Genomic DNA, 21,622 nt, shown 5'->3' on the forward strand with positions numbered 1-21,622 from the left:
GAAGACACTATAGGGAGATGAGTTAGTTTTGCGCAAAAAAAAAAAAAAAAAAAAAAAAAAAAAAAAAAAAAAAAAAAAAGAGGGGAGAAAAAGAGAATGAGAGAAACGTACCCAAATCCACCGCCACCAGTGGCCATAAGCGTGCCAGGAATCTGGGGATGCCAGTGGCACTCCTTGACCATCTCGAGGTAGTGCACGAAGAGCAGTTGCGGGGGAACGTCCTGGACGCCGGCGGTGTCGCGGCTTTCTTCGTCGTCCAGCTCGACGGCAAGATCCCACAGCGTAAGGGTGTTGTCGCCGGCGGCGACGGCCACGACGCTGTCTTCTGTCGGGTGCCACTCGATGCTAGTGATTTGTTCTTTGTGGAAGTCGAATGAAGCGACGGGGGCAGGAGCAGGAGCGGGGGCTGTGTTTTATGACAGATTAGTTTCGTGCAAAAGTGTAACAGAAATGATAGAAAGAAAAGGATGGGAAATAGAGAGAGACAAGCAGAATGCCAAGGGAAAAAGAGGCCGACGGATGACATACCAGTTGGGGCGGAAGGTTTCCATTGGCGAAGATCCCACACGGCCCATTGACCGTCGTCCGCGCCAGTGGCCAGCAGATGAGACGTGTTCCGAGACCAAGACATGACGTTGACGTCGGTGTCGCTGATCTTGAGGCTGATGGCGGGGGAGTGAGACTTGGAACGCAAGTCCCAGATCCGCACTGTGCCGTCGCTGCTGGCGGAGCCGAATACGTTGCGCTCCGACGGCGACCACTGAATTTCCTCAACGCTACTCGTGTGTCCCGTGAACGGACGGGAATCTGTTGCCCATCCGCCGCCGTCGGTCCGTGTGGTGACGAAGATCTTACCGTTGTTGTCGCCGGTCAGGAGCTTGCCCTGCGGGACGAGCGGCGACCAGTCAAGCGCGTATCCTTCAGTAGATTTGTGCATGCGAAGCGTGGAAAGAGGCTTGGATTGCTGCGGCGTAAGGGTCATGCCGGGCGTGTCAAACGCAGTCAAGTGGGGCGTGATGTCGTGAATGAGGACCTCGCCGGCTTCAGTCATGGTTGCGGTCAGAGTTGTCGCAGGCTTCGACGACGAAGTGGGAGGACACTGGTGTGCGCGGACGCGGTTCGTGGTTGAGCCAAGCGGAATCGATTTGGACTCGAGGATGGGATCAGCGTTCTCTTCGTCGCCTTCGTCATCGGATGAGTCTGAATCTTCCCGGTCTCTCTCCATCCGGCTCAGCCCGCTCAGTTTCATGACCATCAGCTCGTTTTCTCTCGCCCGCGAGTACTCGGCTTGTGTGCCTGCAACGGCGTAGATGGTCGCGGGGTACGTTGTTCGGTTGTCGCCGAGGTCGTCGCGCAGAACATCAAAGGACAGGCAGGGCCATGTTGAAGTCAGCGTATGCAGCATGTCGTAGGCCGAGGCATCGGGCGAGAGAGTCTCGCCGGTGGAAAGCTTATGTCGTCCAGGAATGAATGTTTGTTGGTCAACCTCCATTGCCTCTGTTATGAGAATCCAATTAGCGCCGCTGCTGCTTCTTTGTCTTTTGTTGTGGAAGCCATTCATCGCCTTATTGCGCCGACTGAATAAATTGTTTCACAAAATTTTGAGTATCAAGAGATGGTTGCGCCATGATCGACTCACCCTGCTCCTCAGCTTCTCGTTCCTCATCTGGCCGGCCATCAACACCAGCCTCAATAATCTCGTCTTCACTTTCGAATTCATCTTCGTACTCGTCCTCGAATTCTCCAATTTCGGGGTTGTCTTCGGGCTTTGCAGGGCGCTCTCCGCCCTTCAGGGCGTCGAGTTCCTTGTCAGACGGTTCTGCAGCGCGCTTGCTCATGATTGCTCTTTCTATACGAAATATCAATGAGTGTTCGATAGAAATTAAGGAGTGTTGAAAGTGGGCAGAAAGTACCTGCAAATGATGCCAGGGAGAGTTGAGAGCGATAATGATAGCAACTTTTTTGGTTTATCGACGACAAAAGTTCGAGTGGCTGATGACGAATCGGGATTAGCGCAATGAGCGCATGTGGCTGAGAAAGATTTGTGGCTTTGCAAAATCATTGTGGCGCAGCCATTTCACATACTATTACCTGGCAACAGTTTCTCCTTTGGTAACACCTCGTAAGTTGTTGTTTCGTCTCCACCCTTGAACTCGCAGCGGGCCGATCCCTCGTCCCCATTGATCCCACACCTTTCCAGGTACTTGGATATTGAAAAACCCCACGTACAAACACAAACAACAAACTCTCAGACGAAAGACCGATATCGATCAAATCTATCGTCGCTCTTTATTTGACCTGATTTGTTTGCTTTGCATCTAGCGCATCATTGCAGTAGACACTTTGTTTTGCCATCCCTCTCTTGTTGTTTGGCTTGGCAGCGTCTACAACCACACGCTGCCTTACCCGCTCGACTTCAGGCGCGTTTGTTTCAGCTCGACACATTCCTGAGCGAGACAAAGGCTTGATTTCGAAGCTTTCTGTCAGCCCACTCCACGTGTCTTGTTGTCCGAGACTTCAGCAGGTAGCCGTTGGGTTTGGCAAGCTCCAGAGGCTGATCCAAGCTCGGCTTATCGAAAATCGTTGCTCGTGCCCCTCGCTCGTTTGGCCTTCGTACGCTAAGTCTGAGTGTCGACAACTCAGATCAGATCTTCGATAGCGCATAACAAGGGTTGTTGGTCCTTTCCGGGGATCTTCCAGTCACCCTCACCGCTCCCGCAATGGATTCCGTGGAAACCAGAATACAGCAGGAGGCGGTCAGCTCGCCTCCTGAAGAACACTACACAAATGCCCGACCAGTGAGCCGACAAGACCCTGAGTTGGGCATCCCCGAAAACGTTAGCGCCAGCCCGACGAGTGCATATCACGACGGCTATGGCAACCCGCAAGCCCACCTCAGTCCTCCGATTCAATCTCCAGAATATTCTCCCTCCCGTCCCAGCATGTCGCCTGCATCTGAAGCAGATGCATCCGCCAGATATCCTTCTCCAAACATGCTCTATCAACAACCATCGATACCGACGGTGTCCGGGAGCTCAGGATATGCATCCTCGCAAGGGGAGACACGCACGCCAACCTATCAGGAACAGACTGGACAAGGCCGGCCTTCACAGCACCAGTCACAAGCAAGCAAGAATAGTGTAGTGATCAAAGTCGGTATGGTTGGCGATGCGCAAATCGGAAAGACAAGTTTGATGGTCAAATATGTCGAGGGAAGCTGGGACGAGGACTATATCCAGACCTTAGGTACGCAAAGCGACGATCCAGGCAGTGGCTTGAAAAAGCGCTAACGCAAAGGGATTTGCACACAGGCGTCAATTTCATGGAGAAGACCATTTCGATTCGGAATACGGAAATCACCTTTTCTATTTGGGATCTGGGTGGCCAGCGCGAGTTTGTCAATATGCTCCCTCTTGTCTGCAATGACGCCGTGGCTATCCTGTTCATGTTCGACCTTACTCGCAAGAGCACCCTCAATTCAATCAAGGAATGGTACCGACAGGGTCGCGGATTTAACAAGACGGCGATTCCATTCTTGATCGGAACTAAATATGACCACTTTGTGAATTTCCCGAGGGACGATCAAGAGGAGATTTCGAACCAGGTAGGCAGAGAGCTCAAAACCTCAGTCTTTTTTTATTGGAATCACTGAAATTAAATGATATGCAGGCACGTCGATTTGCAAAGGCCATGAAAGCAAGCTTGATCTTCAGCAGTACGAGCCACAGCATCAATGTGCAAAAGGTAAGAGTCCAACCCGATGGGAATATATTAGCTTGCAGCGAACTAAGGCCTGCCTCTCAGATTTTCAAAATCGTGCTCGCCAAGGCTTTCGACCTGAAATGTACTATTCCCGAGATTGAAAACGTCGGGGAGCCTCTGTTGCTCTATACACGTGACTCATGATGATCTTGCGTTCAGCGGTCATGGACATTGAAGCAGACATGGGCACGCAGGCAAGTGGGAAACGTACCTGCACAAGCTGCACAACATTGAGAGCCCGACTAGATCTAGAATTGGCATTGCAGAGCGGCCATCAATGGCGTGTACGATAAGGTTGAAGCACAAGCAAATTTGCGTTGGTATCTATTGGCGGAGTTACTGGAGGGATTTTCAGTTTATTTGCGCATTGTTTGCTTTGGGCATATTGCTTCCCCCAGGGTTCTGCCTTTTTAATACAGTGACCCGCTGTCGTTGGTCTGGCACGTGATTGCCATGATTTTATGTCGTCAAAGTCAGGTCGTTGCTCGTTTGGCGGCCGATGGCAGAGACATTCATTCTAGTGGTGCAATACGGTCATCTGACTTGTCCGATGACCCTATGACTTGAGGGGCCGGAGCAAAGAAACTATATCACAGTGTTGGGACGCATTCTCGTTACGGAGCTTACATCCCAGGTTGGATAATCTCTAGCTATTCGTGACATGTGGCATTTGCGTCAATATTTGTTTCTGTATTGTATGCCAGCATCTATATTTTGCGAACTTGTCTCTTTCGTTGCCGCACAAAGCATTGACCAGTTGATTACTTGGCATTAGATGCAAGCATTTACTGAGAAGGAAAGAATGAAACAAACTCAGGTCATGTAGGATCGTTAATACTAGAAGTTTTGATATTATTTGACTTTTGCCGTGGCTGTGAGAGCTACACATGACTGAAAAAGGGTTGGTGTGGGTACTGATGAGATAAGATAGAGACGAGGCTAAAAGACGATGGATGACGATGCGCTTTCCCCTTTTCTCCCAACCTTTTCTTCCCTAACTTTACCCTCGTCTCCTTGTCTTGCTGTCGATCGTCTCCTTCTCATTGGATTATTAGTTGTGGATTCGTCCCGGCAATTAATTACTCTTCCCTTTTTTTCCCTTTTTTCCCCTTTTTTTCTTTCGTGCCGGATTATCCTTAAATGACTTGCGTCGACTTCCCCGTCTCTTCTTAGATTGACGTCTGATGCCGAAATCTCCGTTCGGCCACGGGAAGATTCTTGCTCCGATTCCTCGTCGTCTTGTCTGCACCAATCAGCCCTGACGTCGCTGGTTAGAAACATAAAGGCAAAGCCGAACAAGACGGGTAAACTTATTCAACTAATTTCGATTATTACTCTACGCACCCACCCACACACACGCACACACGAGAGACATCCTTACTCCCTCGTGCACAAAACCCCCTTTTCCTCTTCTAATTAATTTCGGGCTCTCGTAGCGCGCCACGAAACAAAAGAAAAAAAGGGACAAAACCAAAGAAATTTCTTATCAATTATTCCCCGCCCTCTACCCCTCCGTGATCTTGTGGGTGAGGAAATTTTGGGCACCTCTTATCCTCGCGTTGCCAATCACCCGGAGTATCTTTCCGATTGACATACAACAGCCAGGCGATAGATATGTCGACCGGCACTCGATCTCGAAGAAAGTCCAGTGGCCTTGGGGGTGAGCCCCGTGGTGATACGGGCGCGCCTGCGGTATCGACGCTGGACACTGCGTCAATTCCCGCCATGACGACGGCATCGGTCAGTTGACTGCTTTGGGTCGAATCGTTTGGCAAATAATCTGCTCATGCTAACAGACACCTTCCCTGCAGCGCGCTTCCTCCTCAAGCAGAGACGCCGCCCACCGGCCACACTCGAAGCGACGAAAAGCCAAGGGTCTGCTGGGACGATGGAAGACCATCTCGCTGCGACACACTTGGCTCAATCCACTCATTCTCATCCTCATCGTGCTGGCTGGCTACGCGGTGAACCCGACGCCTGAAAATCCTCTCCACTCCGCCATCTTCCTGTCCTACCCTCTCCCTCGCCCCGACGGAGCCGATCCGTCAACGCCGATTCAGTATGGCAAGGGCGGGCGCGATTTCGCCTTTGTGGGCTTCTACATTATCGTCTTGTCCTTTACCCGCGAATTCATCATGCAGCGTATCGTCCGACCTTGGGCTATCTGGTGCGGGATCACCAAGAAGGGCAAGCAGGCGCGCTTCATGGAACAGGTCTACACGGCCATTTATTTTGGAATCTTTAGTCCTCTGGGCCTCTACGTGATGAAGCGCTCCCCCATTTGGTACTTCAATACGACTGCCATGTTTGAGGGCTTCCCTCATCGCTCGCACGAGCCCGTGTTCAAGGCCTACTATCTGTTGCAGGCCGCCTATTGGGCCCAGCAAGCAATTGTGCTGATTTTGATGCTTGAGAAGCCTCGCAAGGACTTTAAGGAACTGGTCGGCCACCACATTGTCACGGTCGCCTTGATCTGGCTTAGTTATCGCTTCCATTTCACCTACATGGGACTCGCCGTGTACATTGCGCACGATATTAGTGACTTTTTCATTGCCGTAAGGATTCAAAGACATCCTTGTTCCGTTGGGCCAAACTGACTCAATTGCATAAACAGACGTCAAAGACGCTCAACTACCTCGATAGCATCATTGTCGGTCCGTACTACATCTTCTTCCTGTGCGTCTGGGTCTATCTTCGCCACTACATCAACCTGCGCATTCTGTGGGCCGTCTTGACCGAATTCCGTACCGTCGGCCCGTTTGAATTGAACTGGGAGACACAGCAGTACAAGTGCTGGATCAGTCAGATCATTACCTTTTCGCTCCTCGCCGCTCTGCAGATCATCAACCTCATTTGGTTCTTCTTGCTCATTCGAATCCTGAAGAATTATATTTTCAACAGCGTCAAGGCCGATGAGCGCAGCGACAATGAGGAGGACGACGAGGAGACTGTTCCGCTCGAGGAAGAGGAAGACGAGCAAAAGACCAAGCCAGCACCCGAGATTCACCTCAATGGGCACGCCGTCAATGGAAGCAGCAGCAGCAACGGTGCCGCCGCCGCATCTTCGTACGAAAAAGCCAATGGCTCGGCTGATGACCTCACTAAGCGGAGGACGGCCTCATGAGTTGCGATCCATGTATCGGTTGCGAATCCGCCTGGACTACGACCACGGCATACCAAAGTCTGGACTGAATGCAATTACCGGACAAACTATTCAATTCAAATTCCCTTCTCTTCATTAACACGAAAACTTTCGCAATTCAACCACTCACGAATCATAATAAATAATGTATAAAATTCGAATCAGCCTAGCATAGGATAGGGTAGGATAGGATAGGATAGGATAGGATAGGCCAAGAAAAAACGACAAATAGGATCAGAACGCGAAAATACACTATTGTAATAAACGGTATTATTTTTATCATCTCGCACTTCATTCGCACAACCAGCATCTGTTGCGAGAGCCCAAGTCCAAAGGTCAGAGTCCAAGTCTACTTTCGTTTTACTCTTGTTTTCCAGTCTTTATTTTGATAGCGGCAGGGCCGTTGTCCTGATTGAGTCGTGGAGCATTTACATTCTATTTCTATTGAACTCCTCTTCTCGTCGTTTCCTTTGTTCCCTAGAGCAAATCATCCCTTTCTTCAGCGGGCAGTGTATACTCGCAATATCCGGTCACTGTCGGACATCACGATGAGTTGAGATCAGACAGCGAACACACGTTCGCTGCTAAACACTTGTTTTCAATTTTGAACTTGTCACACGAAACATGGAACATGAACGTATAGAACCGGATGGAACCTTTCTTTTCTCTTTCTTTCTTCCTCCCTTTCCTTTTATCCTCTTACTTTCTACCTAATTTTTTTTCATTCTTCCCCAGATCCCCTGGCCCTCAATCAACGAAGGAAAGAGATCGTTAAGGGAAGGGCATACGATAAGACGAGACAAGACTTACATACAGCACGAAATGGATTGACCAAGTTAGCCCAATGGAGACGATCGTTCAATAGCCCCCTCATTTACTCCCAACACCCTGGATCCACACTTGGAATTCTCGTGTGATTTTAGAGAAATGAGTTGCGTTCTATTGCAGCCAGGTGCTGTTCTTTCCTTCCTTTCTATCATCATCATCGTTCTTCTTCTTCTTCTTCTTCTTCTTCTTCTTCTCCTTTTTATTTTTAATTTTCTTCCTCTCTATCATCATTATTATTGTTATGACTATTGTTCTTTTTATTATTATCAGTTTATCACTATTATTAGTACTATTCATGTACATAATTCCTAACCCTAATTTTAATTGATAATATTCTGAAATATCATCATCCTCCTCCTTCTCATCCTCCGCCTCATCGTCATCATCCTCGTCCTCGTCATCGTCATTGCCATCGTCATTGCCATTTTTATCTTCATTCAACATTGTAGGCTCACAGTGAATGTATGGAAACATGAAACATAAAACATAAAGAAGGAAGAGGAAGAGGAAAACCCAGAGCTACAGAGCCACGGAGGAACTGGAACAGGAACAGGAGCAAAAACAAGACAAGGAAAACAAGAAAAAGAGCAAAACAATATTATACATATATGCATCATTGGCCATTGAGCAAGGAGCGGGCCAACAACAGTAGGTTTCATACAAGCATCATCATGATTAGAACCCAATACACCAATACACTAGTCCAGTCACAACACGATGGCACATTAGCACATTATAGTCAATTTCTCCTCGCCCACGCATATTCAAAAGTCCCTCTTAAAAGTAGAACAAGTTACAAGTCTATTCCCCTTAAATTTTTTTATATATTCAATAAGTTATATATCTTATCTTATCTTATAGGCCACTTTTGTGTTGTCCCAACATCAGGGATCAGACACAAAGCGTCCACGGAAAAAGCTATAGAGAAAAAAAAAAAAAAAAGAAAACGCCCACCTGGAACCCCCGAGTTTGCACAATGTAGCCAGTAGCCAGTAGCCAGTAGCCATACATATGGATACGGCCGGGAAGGAGAAAAAAAAAGAAAAAGATAAAGATAAAGAAAAAGCAAAAGCTTCAACTATGGCAGGAGAAGAGCTTGGCTTATAACATGACATATAGAAAAAAAAAGAAGAACGAGAAGAATATACAATTGGGTGTTTGTTGAAAAAAAAAAAGTAGAAAAAGTAAAAGGAAGAGAAAAAAGAAGAGAATATTTTCAAATCCAAAGTGCTTTTTTTTGTAAAAGGATAAAAAAAAAAGCTTGTACGACGGTTCGGGGGGGGGGGGGGGGGGGGGGGGGGGGCAGACGTGTCTCCAACTTGATCATCGTCGTCGTCGTCATCATCATCATAAGTTCTCTGCGCGCTGATTTGGCTTTGCCAGAACAAGTTGGGCCAAAAGGGTTATATAAGAAGACACCAGCCAAAACAGTGGGGGTATGTGACCGCGCAAAAGCGCAAGAGAAAAATGAAAGAGAGGGAAATGAAAAAAAAAAAAAAAACCGGGTCCGAGGCGTGCAATGCCGAGTATGTGTGTGTGCACGCTCTATGGGGTTCACAAGATCCAAAAATGGGAAATGGGAAACGTTTTTGTACGGTAGAATATAATCGTCATCGTCAAGAAAGAAAGCTGCAGGGTTTTCGTTCCAAAGCTGTACAAGAACGATCCCATGACTGAGGTTGGGAAGGGGAGAAATAATTTTGTTAAAAAAAAAGTCGTTTCGTAATCGTCGCAAAAACGTTGTCGTTGCAAATGGGCTTGGCTTTTTCTCGTGGTAGCTGGTCGTGATCGTGGCAAAACATGATAATAGTGAGTGTGAGAGACATCAACAACATTGACGCATTGACGTCGTGGTGGATTACTACTCCCGAGGAGCAACAGAGGCTTCAACTCTGGCCTTCATGTGACCGGCCTGAGTCTGTAGTGCATTGACCATCTGCCGAGTCACGGGCCATACGGGCCCCTTCTCTAGCATGTGAGCGGTGACAAGCAAAATCTTTGCACCAAAACCGCATTGGTCATTGCTGGAAAGACCAATCATTGCAGCTCTCGCAGCCATGCCATCCATGCCGCCATGCTCGCAACTGAGTCGAATCTCCGCCCCGTTGAGCACTTCTTTGATCTTATCCAGAAGCTTGCAGTCTTCATCTTCCAAAAGCATAATGCCCGGCACTTGAGTGTAGTCAATCTCATCGCGGCCGAGAACGCCCAGGTAGCGGCCTACGCGCTCTTGGACAGTGGCCACCCATTCTGCCAAGACCTGCGCGCAGTCAAATGCGCACATGATGGACTGGATGGGAAGCTCCCGGGATGTCAGGTCGTTGAACGAGATTCCAAGTTTGTCAGACATGGACAAGGAGTCGGCAGCGTAGAATGCAGCTTTACGGAGATGGCGCTCGCGCTTAGTTGACTGTCCAGAATGATCATGATGATCTGGACCCAGCATGCTTACGCTTCTGCGGTGCTGATGGGCGGCAGCAGTAGCAGCAGCAGGGTTTCGATCCGGCGATGACACCGTCGTGTGCGGCGAGCCGAGCGTGCCGTTGCTAGAAACAAGCTCCGATGCGTCCGACGGAGAATTGCCCGAGCTGCTCGGCGAATGCTCCATGGAGTATACAATCTGAGCACCTCTGGCCAGCTCTTCGGCCATGCCATCCCAGTTCCGTTGCCAAAAACACTCCTTGGATGGGCCCAAGTTGACAAACAAGCTCACATAGGCCAAGTCCAAAAGCGGAATGCTATCGGCAGACAGAGGACCCAACCCAAACGGATTTGGTCGGTCAAGGCTGTGATTGGGGTTGCTCGCCCATGCGGCTTGCCATGCCTTGAGAGCAGGCTCCAAGTGAGCATGCATGGCCTCGACTTCTTGCGGAGTCCATTGCCTTCCCAGATGCCGTTGTCGCGTCTCCCAAATGTAATTGTGCAGAGCGCTAATGAGCACGAGGCATCCAAACGTGCTCGGCTTGAGGTCACTCTGCAGGATGTCCTCCATCTGGTACCCTGGGCCAAACTGTCCATGAAAAGGCTGAGGCTGAGCTTGCTGGCTCTGACGTCGTTGATTTGCTGTAAGAAGAGTGCTCAAAGCTGTTGCAAAAGGAACCGCCTTTTGCTCAACAATTGATGCGCCGCCCTTGGCTTGCCATGCCTGTGCAGTCTCCGCGTTCCACAGCTCTTCTTCGCACGGCAAATCGAGCTGAACCTCCGAGTTGGTGAGCGCCGGTTGATGATTGTAAGTCGACACAAGAAGGCTGGAGAAGACAAAGATGGCGTAAAGTGTTCGCTTCCGCTCCTCGGCAACTCTCCACTGCTGCCATTCGGCCTGTTCATCATGGCCGTCCAGATGGAATCCCAGATTCCAATAGTCAGAATTGCCAGAGGCGTCGTGCATATCCGTGTCTTCCCCTGCCAACGGCCCGCTAAACGGATAGGTTGCGTGGTGGCGAGTAGATGGCATCGGCGGCAAAGGCCGCGCAAGCTCTGCCGCCCGAGCAAGTCGAACAAGAGCGACGCAGTGGGTACTAGCAATATCGGCCGCCGTCTTGTCTCCGCAATTGTGGCCGTAAATGACATTCAGCAGCATCGCCTGAATGAGCCACAGAGGCGTCTGTTCAGAGGCGAGGTCGGGACCGGCCTTGCCGCCCATTGCTGCCGACAAGCCTGATTTATGGCGCTCTTCAAGGTAAATGTGAATCATCTTCTTGGCCGCCTCAAACAGACTCTTGGATGGTCCCGCGTCGTATTCGTACAGCGCGCCAATGGCAGCCATGGCGAGAATCAAGCAGCCCCCACCGCCGGCAACACCAGAGTGGCCAAAGAGCGAGTGGGCATGACCATCGTCGACATTGTTTGCGAAAGCTGGGCTGTCAAAATTCAACGAAGGAAGATGGAGGAATGGAAGGTGTGGGTGAAAATATTGGACGTAGGCGGTAATGTAACGTTGTAGGTCCGAGGTGCTCGGAAGGGAAATATTTGCTGCAGCTGGGCTAGGGACGAATCCTGGAGACATTGGAGAGTTTCCAATCGAGCTAGAATATTTGCGAGGACCATGGTGGAGATCGTGTGAGAGCGATAGACCTGCCAACAGCGCCTGACGAGTAGCCTCCGTAACACAGTCACTAGACACAGAAGTGACGGAGCTCTTGTGGGTCGTGCCACTGACAGACACAGACGAAGTACTCGTGCAATCAGAGTTGAAGGTTGCGGGATGGAAGAAGTGACTGTGATCGGCAGAGGCCATGGGAGGACTGAGTGCTTGAAGAGCAGGAGGAGAAAGATATGGGTCATTCATGCCATTTTGGGCCTGCAAGGTCTTGGGCGACACCGTGCCGGGAGGCGCCATTTCGGAAAAGGCAGAAGGCGGGAGGTCCATGAAGAAGCTGCCCATGCGGGCATTGGGAATCATACTATTCTGCCACAGCGCACTGGCGCGATGTGCTGGATTATTGGAGCCGTCGAGCATAATCTCACTAATACCGCTCTGGCTCGCGGTGCTCAGCACCGACGGTGAAGATCCGTCAACGGGTGGATCATTGGCATTGGTGAAGGACATGGAATGTTCAAAGCCCTTCATCCAGTCCAGGTTTTCGTCCTCCTCCAGCATGGGAGGGCGGATTGGAAACCCAGCCGGCAGCTCATTCATGCCCATGGATTGCGGCGAATCATTGAAGTGAAGCTGAGCCGGATTGATTGTTGAGCCGGGACCAAAGAGGTTGTCAAAATCGAACTCTGAACCGGGACCACCAAAGGGCGGGGCGGTTCGTAGGCCCCCAGACATGTCAATATTGAGCCCATGTGTGTCCAGCTTGGAGAGGCCCTGCAGGTGCGCAGGGGCGCTGGGCAGGCCAGCGTGGAAACTGAAGCCGGTCGGCAGGTGATCGAGGCTGGGGTGATGGCTGTGGTTCACCCCCATGTCGCGACTCCGGGCGGTGGAGGCGTTCGCAGCTGCAACCATGCCGAGCGTACTGTTATCGATGTGACTAATGGTGTTTGCTCGAGGGCGAGCCGCCGACGCGTTGTGGACCCCAGCGCTGGCGACATTACTCGTGGCAACAGAGTTCTTGCGGACACGCCCGGAACCAACGCCAGCGACAGTGTTGCTGCTCTCACGGCGGCCGTTTCGTGGTCGCGACGCGGCGGTGGCGGTCATGTGGAGCTTTTGTTGATGGCGCAAAAGCAAGTCCCTTCGAGCAAAGCATCTGGTACACTCGGGACATTCAAAGGGCTTCTCCTTTGTGTGAGATCGTTCGTGACGCTTCAAATGCTCGAGCCGTGCAAAGGAGCGTGAACAGGTCCCGCAGACGTGCGGCCTCGGCTTGTCCGCTTTGGGTGGTGGGAACGCGGCATTCCCATTTTCTGCCCCGCTCGCTGGTTTGGCAGGTGCTTGTTCTCGCGCTGTGTGTCGCGACAGGACTTTTGTCAGCACCAAGAGGTGTTGCCCGATAGATGACAGGAGATCGAAACGCCAAAAAAGGATAATCATAAAATCCCCACCAAAGGACTGATTCCGGGTTAAGTGGTTGACTTACCGGTGCCAGTTGGAGCGGAGCCGTTCGTAGTTGCGGGCTTCGCAGATGGAGGCATTGCAGGTGTTTCAAGGACAATGGTATCCGAGAGCATCTCGTTCATCCCCACAAATGGATGGGCGGTGCCCTGAGAATCTATGCGCGCCTTCCAAATCAACACCCGCACAGCTTCCGAATAAACCAGTCCAAATGAATGGTTTCGCCTACCAGTCTGTAGTGATGTTCAAAGCTTAAAAATATCCACCTTGGATATTTCGACCGTCCAATCAATTGCTTGTCGGCGAGTAATAGAAATGTTCGGAACTCGGGACTCCTTTGGGCGTTCGATTGGGAGGAAGCATAGGCCGAGCCTTGACAGACGCACCGAATTGTCAGCGTCATAAGAGATTTCCTCTCGAGTTAAACAATGACAAAAAGGTTCCTGAAATGCTTACCCTGAGGTCCAAGACTGCGGTTGACTTGAGAGCGCAATGACGTTAGGTGAGCACCACCCGGTTGCGGCAAAGTGGTCGCGAAGTCAACGCAACAGGAAAGCTCGACGCCAGTGCCAGGGTCAGACCAAGAGTCAGCCTGAGACAGAGGCGATCCACGCCCATTCAATTGCTCGAACAAGTCGCAAGTAACGACAACGAATCCACCAGGGATCGTGGACGGGGTTGGTTGAAGTTGCGAGATGTGGTTGCAAGGCCGGCCAGGACGGGAGTCTCGGGTGCCGGGTATCTCCCGATAGCGGGCTGCTAGTAAGAGCAGGAGGATATAGGGAGCGAAGCGTCAGAAGGGCAGATGAGCGAGTCAACGATCAAAGAATGTTTTTCCAGCGGGAAGAAGATCAAAACGAGGTCGACAACGAAATCCGGTGACAATGACAATACACCGTTTCGTGGAGGCAAGTGTGTATGTGTATTGTGTGTGTGGTTGTTGGGCTGTGGGAAGGTGAGTAAAAAGGGTCAGACAAGTTCGGTGGTTGCTTGCCTGGGAGCAAGTAGTTTAGTGAGTGGTCGTGGCAGGGTGCAGGGTGCAGGGTGCTGGGTGCTGGGGGTCACTAGGGTCGAGTCCGTCGTCCGATTCGCTTGCGGCGAGACGAGTCCGTCGCTTAGAATGGGGGAGCTCGAGACGGATGAAAGCGTCGGGGACGAACCGGGGGGGAAAAAAGGTGCCCTCGGTGCTGTCTGTACGTAGTATGGGTACAGATGTACTCTGTATCCTAGTGCCCAGAGCCCTGGTAGGGGTGTGCGAGTGGTGGGCAGGTGGGTGCGTCGAATAAAGACTGGGGGAGAGGTTGGTGCTGCGTAGCAGGGGAGGAGAGGCAGCTTCAGTATATACCTGCCTTACCTTAGGTGAACGGGGTCACGGTAGAAGCCACGACATGATCACCATCCGGAAGTCATAACCGTACTAATCACCCATCATCATCATAAGGTAGGTGGTATTGCCTTCGATCGAGAGAGTGAGAGGGCAGGTGCCGCAAATCGTAGATACAAGTCTGAAGAATCTAAAAAGCTATGACCGAGAAAATTCCATGCTTCCGCCACAAGAGCACGTTGTTACCATCCGCCATGAGAAACGGCCAGAGGTCTAGGTAGGTCTTCGCCGGGGCCCCGGGGATTTGGAGCGGCCCAAGACAACTTCATCCACAAGGGAGCTCCAAGAAGAGGCGGGAAAGATCACCCGCCGATCCCAACGCCTCGAGTTGACAGATGCGAGCCACGCGGGAACAAAGGGCACAGGAACATTCAAAGTAATTTTCCGGGGAAGCGGGCTTCAGGTGAGAAGAATGACGACGACCAGAGGAACTGGCGCAGCCCGAACGATACATCCAGTGCAGAAAAGGCGTAGAGCGTCGTTGCTTACCAGCGGGTGCCTTTTCCTGTTTCAATAGCCTCAAGAATGGATCAGAATCTACTTTAGGGGAACTGTATCGCGCTGGCGTGGTTCCATAGGGCCCAAGGAGAAGAGAGAGCCATGAATAAAGGGAAAATCAGGGAAAGCCCGGCGGGATTGCTGGGCTCATCCAAGGGGCGAGAAAGGAGCAATGATGGTCACCAGCCTCAGCAGGTTCCTCGCAGGTGGGTGTTTGCCGTCGGTCGAGCGTCCCCAAGGAGGAATGAAATGGCTACAAGTACCATGGGTACTTTGCTACGCCTACCATGGTTCTAATGTGCGCGAGTTTTCACGGGGACGGTGAAGGGGAGCGACACGCTCTTTCCCGGCAGAAGAACAGCAGAGCTTGGGAGAGCAAATAGTAACAAGTTGTTTTAGGCTCCATGGACAGAGTTAGTATAATAACGGGCAATTTCAAGAGCAGGCTGGGCAACCTGAAGTTGTAGGTAAGAGGCTAACGTCGAATACGACAAGAGAGGTATCGCCTTGCTACGGCTCCACAAAGGGCCCCCCGTAGAGTTACTTTAATTCTCAAACTTCAATGATCAGCAGCTCGAGCACGGATGCAAGAGGAATCATGGTCGGACAACTGCCCGAGGAAGTGAACCCGCTAATCAGCTCGAGGACCATACCCGCAGCGGGTGTCTGAAGTTCCGGTCACGGCAGTAGAAAGAAGAATGATGAAGGAATTGTGATGGAGCCAGTCTCATCGAATTGGCAGTGTCGGACAAAGCAGGATGGGTTGAACTGCCCAGACGTAGAGTGGTACGGGCGAGCGCAAGTATACGTACCTGAGTACAGAGGTACTTGCAAGCATTATTCTTGTGGCAGGGAAAGAAGACACAAGGGGGAGAAACAGACCATGGTCATCGCGCAAGGGACCTTCACCTACCTAACTATGAGTAGCCAAAGACCCATGGCATCATGGATCATGGCCACTAGCGGAGTGGCGCGGGATTGGCTCTGGAGACGGTCACCTCCGAGCGGATCCACCACAATATACCACCATCTTCCGAATAGAGTCGAGAAACTGCGAGAGAGTGTGTGGCCCCAATCCGACACCCCAGCGAACCCCGGAGAAAGATCGCTCAAGGTCGAGCTCTACCCGCCAAGCTAAATAGGGGACCGGAAAATCGACCGTCTTGCTTTGAAAGACCCTAGGGCCAAGAGCTATCCATCTAGCGACCCAAGCTCCGTTAAGAGAAGACTTGGAGCTTGCAACCCAACTTGGTCGTTCTTTTCTATGGACAGCTGTGGGCTGATTCCCGAGAGCAAATGCCCTTCCCGAAAAAAGCAAAGACGCCCTGGTATTCGCCGATTGAATTGCGACCCAGGCATTCGAGCGGATTGCACGGGTCCGACGCACCAAGGTGGTGGGCAGGAAAAGAAGGAAGTTTTTTTTTTTTTTTCTTCGATTCCAGTATCGACCAGAATTCTATTGAATTCCTTTCCTCTTGCTAGTGTTATTTGGCTTTTCTATGGCTGAATTTTTGCTCCCTCGCAGAGCGCTTGGAGGCGGCATGGTGCGGACTAATTTGCGAGGACGCGAGTAACCCTGCGCCATTCGTCGTTCCAGCGCCGGGCTGAAGTCCAATAGTGGTAACATCGTCCACGATAGTCCCTGGCCAGCCGGCCGCATCGTGACATGGCCGATTCGATTTGTTCCGGATTTCATTCGCTTGTCAAGGTTGGATTAGCAATCAAACACTCGGTGCCCTCGCCTTGACCTGCTTCTGCTCCACAGCCCACTGCACCAAGAAAGGCCCAACGGTTGGGCCGGGGCGAGGAAATGCCGTACTGTTCAGTCATGATAACAATCTAACTATCGTACCCCGGGTCAAGCAAAACGCCAGGACTCGGTCGATACAAAAGCTGATAGAGAAAGTCACTCCCTTGCCAGTGCAGTAAAGGTAAAAGTCCCAGAGCAATAGCGAAAAGACGGATTTCCTCATTTCCAACCATACCAGTGTCATAGTCATGTTTCATAACCTGGGCAAATATGCATCCATCATGCAAAGAACCCTTTCTGGAGGCTAGAAGGATATCAACAAAAAATTCCATTCAGATGGGCGAAGATCGTTTTGTGCAAAGCATAACTTAGATGATAAATAGTGGATCATTGCGAACCAAAGAGCGGGTCCGAGTCCCAAGAGTACCAAATTGCCACCGAAAAGCAACAAGGCGGTGAAGGACCGTGATGAAAACTTGTTGAAATTGCATACAGCCTCACGTACACGAAAAGTGCTCAGCGTGAAAAGTCTCTGAAAAAATTGGCCTTCTAATCAACCTTTTTTTCTTTTTCTCATTATCCGTTATGGCGCAACGCTTGATCTCAGAAATACGAGGAGGTTTATGATTTAGAGACCCAAGCCTGACCAACAAGTTGCTTGCGACGAACAATTGATGAAATGATGAATGGAGCAGGAAGACGTGTATGAGATTGCAAGGACGTTGACAAAGGTGCATAAACATCTCAGCTGCTGTGCCCTGAAGGACTAGATGATCGTCGGGCGGGCAGATCAGACCCTGCTCCGTTGAAAGGTCCAAGGCTATGGATATCTGCAGAGTCTGCCACCATGATTCGAAAACCCCTACTTTCCGCGTTGGCAGATTTTGGTGTAAGTCGTAGGGATCATTGGATGCTAATGTTGCTCCGAGCTGGACCATTAGTGGGTCCGTGAATAAAAAGAGCATTTCAGTCACGACGAAGCATCAACCCCCTGAAACAGGACATCGTCAGCAGGGAGAATAGTATGCTGCAACACGATGCTCGTAGTTCAACCACGACCTCCGTAGTGCAGGAGGTACGAACCCACTTCGATGTCGGTCCCAGGTCAACAAGCCCCGTCCTCAACCTTCTGACGAGGCATTCGCTTCGGTTTGACATCATACCATTCCGCGATCTCTCAGCAAGCCTCCTACGGATATCGCCACTAGGCTTGGCGGCCTGGCTTCGTAGAGCTCACCTAGCCACAAGAATGTGTTTGACGAATCGCGAGCAGCAAAATCGGCTGTCATTGTTAATAAATTGGGGACTCGGATGACGGGTTCGCCTGCTATGCAAATTTCTCACCATGATTTCCCACCATAGACTCTGGAGATCTAAGACCGTCGGAGACTACACATGAACTCACAGGACACCTGGCGGGACAGGCAATGATTCGCGCTGTAGTTCGAGCCAAGATTGCCGTTGTCGTGGCCGAACCTAAGTTTACCCAAGCTCTGCAACACCCTTGGGATTAAGGGCCCGGGTGTCTCGAGCATAGGGTTCCCGTTCGTTCGGTTGCCATAACCTATAGAATACAAGTAAGGCAGGAGAGGGCAAAAGTTGCTGACTTTGTCATTTTCGGTCATTCGGGGCTTTCGGGGCAAAAAGGCGCACATGGTGGTCCCTTTCCCACTAAAACATGCGGATCAAGGGCGGCGGACCGTAAGCAGCCAGTCATTATTAGTGAGTGAGCTGGCGAAAAGTGCGGCTGGGCCCCAGTTCACCATTGGCGACCCGCCTGCCTAACACTCTTTCAGTAGAATCCGGGGTCATGCGGATTGATTCGCTTCGCTTACTTCCTTTTGCGCCTGCCCACCCTCCTACCCTCTCCTGCCTCGCAACCCGTCGAGCCACTTCGCGCGTGCCCGTGTCCGAGGCAGTACCCTTCCCAAACATCCTCGTACTTGCAGGAGGAAACGAAATGTCGCCAGCAGCAGCTCGCGGAAAATGGCCCTAAAAAAAACTCACTTTGCAGCATGTAGCGCTCCAGATAGCCTCGAGGCGGCAAGTATGTTTAGAGACTGAACTATAAAGGTTAGAAGGATGTGGGAAAGGGGCGAGCGTCCATCGCGGCAAACAGCTAATCTGCTTCCCATCATTTTTCGTTCTTCCATCTTCTTTCGTCCCTCCCTAATGACCTTTACCGTAGGTACTTACCGTGTCGCCTTGAAACCTTTCGGCGTAGCTGTCGCCGGGGCCCTTTCGCCCTGACGCAGGGTCAGCCATGGCCGCTCTTGGCCCCGACGTCGCTCATCATTCGCTCAGGGCATAAAGCAACGCAAACAAGGATATTCCCTTCTCCTCTGTGGCGCCATTTGAGGACCTTTCTTCCATCAGTACGGAATACAGTATTTTTTTCTGGTGATTCAAGTACTATTTCCCTCCGGACAGGTGACAATTTCTGTATTTCTGTGGTACTCCCATCACGTGCCCCAGATATCTTGTACGTGGACTTTCCTCCTCGTCTACTCCGTAAGCAAGATGCAAGAGTTGAAAAAATGCGAACCCAAATATCTATAAGAATGAAGCAGTTGTATCATATAGATTAATGAGTGGGCGTTATAAGGTCTCTCAGAATGGATTAAACTGCATCTATAGAAACACCGGACTCGTGTTCCTTAGCATCGCGACTTGCATAAGAAATTACCTAAGGCCACGCGCCTTGGACGGGTGACGGATTGATCCGCTCTTAGGAGCTTCGGTGCATGAACGGAGACCTCCTTGCCCACTTGGCGCGCGAATCGTCAGATAGCTCTGATGTTCATTTGCTACACCTGTACGCGATCTGAGCCACGCTGATGTTGGTGCAATTGACAGCCATGCACCAGTGCCACCATTAACCTGCATGTCTCAATGACTACTGTAGGTGAATGCTATGTAGGGTGGCAGTGACCAGGATCTTGCATGTCACAATTGCCGCAAAGGTGGTGTGTCGTTACGGAAGACATTCAGGGAGCTGGAAGCCGTCCCCATTACTCAAAATGTTGACGCAGATGGCGCTTTCAAAGATTGTTTGCGCTGGCCCGGCTCAGCAGGAAGACTAAATAGATTTCTGGGCTGATAGGTCTTTGCTCCAAAGCCTTCCGGGTCCGAGCTCGTGGTAAAGGAAAGGCGGACCTGAGAGTGGCGACCAAGCGTATTGGCGTGTACTTCGTAAGAGAGGCGGCAGTTCAGATCAACAAAGGGTTCATTGTCGGAATTGACGGTCAAAGCGGCCGGCTAATGTAGTGTGCTGTGTGTATGCCTGATGATAGGTTGGACATCGAACAAGCCTCTCTCTTCCCACTTACACTTTGATTGTGTGAAAATCACCGAATGTATACAACAGTAAATGATATGGACACAACTTAATAGGGAAGCTTCGAGTGTAGTGAACAACAAGATACCCATGCTTGGTGGTAAAATTTGAGAGCCTGAATTTTCTTCTGGGGCGTTTAGCCTATGGAAAGTCGAGACTCTTGAAATAATTTGACCGAGGCTTTTCAAAAGCGTTTCACGCATGTAGGGGGCTGGGATCCCTGTCAATGTGCCAAAGCCAGTCAGCTATTGGCCAAGGAGACAATAGCCGCAATGTTTTTGACCTGTCAGAACAAACTGTCGATTGATGATCGGCCCTAACACTCTGTTTGCAAGGACGTGCTTGTACGAGTAATGGCCATTCCGCTGTCAACCAATACCGCCGCAATGACGATTCGCCGCCTTGTTCCACAAAAAACATCCCACTTCGCGCGAAAAGACAACCCCACCTACCGCGATAGGAAATGTCTCAAACGAAGATGGATCTCTACCGGATGGCTTGTTGCAGGGATCTCGACGTTCGTGCAAACTGCGCTAGAGTTACACAACAGTCAAAGCCGATCCCTTCAGCCAGTTAAACTTGCTGTTATGCAGTCCCCGTGAAGTTTCTCTAAAACCACCAAGACCTCCTGATCATGACAGCATCGTGATGCATAGATATCGCGGCTCCCTGCCTCTTTTTCCATGAACGATTTTAAAAGAAGTTCGATGCCTTGTAGACATTCGAATATAATAAGGTATTTCTAGCTTCCCTTTTGATCTCATGCTCCCAAGTTCATTTGTTAAACGGCGTTTCTAGAACGTATTTCGGCCAGGTCTATCAACTGGTTGGACTGAAGCCATCACCCCTAGTCAGTAAGATACGGGACACACTTGGAGTTGATATTGGGGAGGCTGGAGTGGGCAGCGCTAGCGTGGCTAAGCGTACGGCCTTTCTCGCGAGCCTTCTACCGATACCGGTAGTCATTGTACCTCCGTACGCAGGCTATGACAGCAGAGATGCGGTGAGCATCAAACCACGCAATATGATCCTTCTCCATGATAAATCGCACTATGAAATTGATGGCACCGAAAACTCAATGTATCAATTTCAGATCAAAGCGACATCGGTCTCTGCCCGCTCTTCAAGAGTGGGCACGAATCATGACTCATTCGACCTTGACAACGAGAAATATCGTTGAGCTTGCAAATTATGTGCTCTCCTTCAGAGTTCAACCGACCTAGTAAAACTTTAGCGTCTTCACCCTCCAGATACTCTGACAAAAATTAGCTATAACATGTGGTCACGGTCAGATTAAAGGATGTTTCTTTTTTCTTTTTTCTTTTTTGCTTTAAAAACTGTATTTTCTGTGGACTTTGCTTACCTCAGTAAATGTTTTTACCTGCGGTTATTGAGTTGACAAATGTATTTTCGCAGAGTCC

At 50.5% G+C, this 21,622-nt stretch overlaps 6 protein-coding genes across 6 annotated transcripts in view; 3 read left to right on the top strand and 3 right to left on the bottom strand.

The window, feature by feature from the left end:
• L228DRAFT_206741 (glutamate-rich WD repeat-containing protein 1) overlaps window positions 1-1,838 on the bottom strand; it is a gene marked incomplete at both ends in the record, with an annotated part of 2,080 nt that extends 242 nt beyond the window's left edge. The window contains 3 exons of the mRNA XM_018329686.1: window positions 112-406; window positions 529-1,523; window positions 1,636-1,838. Coding sequence (XP_018192479.1) covers window positions 112-406; window positions 529-1,523; window positions 1,636-1,838 — 1,493 coding nt within the window. The remainder of the gene's footprint in view (window positions 1-111; window positions 407-528; window positions 1,524-1,635) is intronic.
• An 882-nt stretch (window positions 1,839-2,720) lies between these two features.
• On the top strand, window positions 2,721-3,906 carry L228DRAFT_235930 (septum-promoting GTP-binding protein 1; the record flags this gene model as incomplete). The annotated part of the gene is made up of 4 exons (XM_018330770.1): window positions 2,721-3,246; window positions 3,312-3,604; window positions 3,670-3,744; window positions 3,805-3,906. The coding sequence occupies 4 exons, from the start codon at window positions 2,721-2,723 to the stop codon at window positions 3,904-3,906; spliced, it is 996 nt and encodes a 331-aa protein (XP_018192480.1).
• A 1,304-nt stretch (window positions 3,907-5,210) lies between these two features.
• Window positions 5,211-7,359, top strand: L228DRAFT_21803 (longevity assurance proteins LAG1/LAC1). Its single transcript, XM_018330169.1, has 3 exons — window positions 5,211-5,502; window positions 5,574-6,317; window positions 6,377-7,359. The coding sequence occupies exons 1-3, from the start codon at window positions 5,377-5,379 to the stop codon at window positions 6,884-6,886; spliced, it is 1,380 nt and encodes a 459-aa protein (XP_018192481.1). The 5' UTR covers window positions 5,211-5,376; the 3' UTR covers window positions 6,887-7,359.
• A 1,873-nt stretch (window positions 7,360-9,232) lies between these two features.
• L228DRAFT_243475 (hypothetical protein) lies at window positions 9,233-13,356 on the bottom strand. Its single transcript, XM_018331694.1, has one exon. It carries the CDS (start codon window positions 13,209-13,211, stop codon window positions 9,594-9,596), a length of 3,618 nt encoding a protein of 1,205 aa, XP_018192482.1. The 5' UTR covers window positions 13,212-13,356; the 3' UTR covers window positions 9,233-9,593.
• A 3,697-nt stretch (window positions 13,357-17,053) lies between these two features.
• Window positions 17,054-18,016, bottom strand: L228DRAFT_22132 (hypothetical protein). The gene is made up of 3 exons (XM_018330270.1): window positions 17,948-18,016; window positions 17,233-17,855; window positions 17,054-17,168 (listed from the first exon to the last, which is right to left on the bottom strand). Exon 2 carries the CDS (start codon window positions 17,827-17,829, stop codon window positions 17,362-17,364), a length of 468 nt encoding a protein of 155 aa, XP_018192483.1. The 5' UTR covers window positions 17,830-17,855; window positions 17,948-18,016; the 3' UTR covers window positions 17,054-17,168; window positions 17,233-17,361.
• A 2,628-nt stretch (window positions 18,017-20,644) lies between these two features.
• On the top strand, window positions 20,645-21,480 carry L228DRAFT_21885 (hypothetical protein). The gene is made up of 2 exons (XM_018330196.1): window positions 20,645-20,937; window positions 21,000-21,480. Exons 1-2 carry the CDS (start codon window positions 20,885-20,887, stop codon window positions 21,379-21,381), a joined length of 435 nt encoding a protein of 144 aa, XP_018192484.1. The 5' UTR covers window positions 20,645-20,884; the 3' UTR covers window positions 21,382-21,480.
• Window positions 21,481-21,622: the final 142 nt, after the last annotated feature.

This window comes from Xylona heveae, assembly GCF_001619985.1.
Source record: "Xylona heveae TC161 unplaced genomic scaffold L228scaffold_1, whole genome shotgun sequence".
NCBI classification, from domain to species: domain Eukaryota; kingdom Fungi; phylum Ascomycota; class Xylonomycetes; order Xylonales; family Xylonaceae; genus Xylona; species Xylona heveae.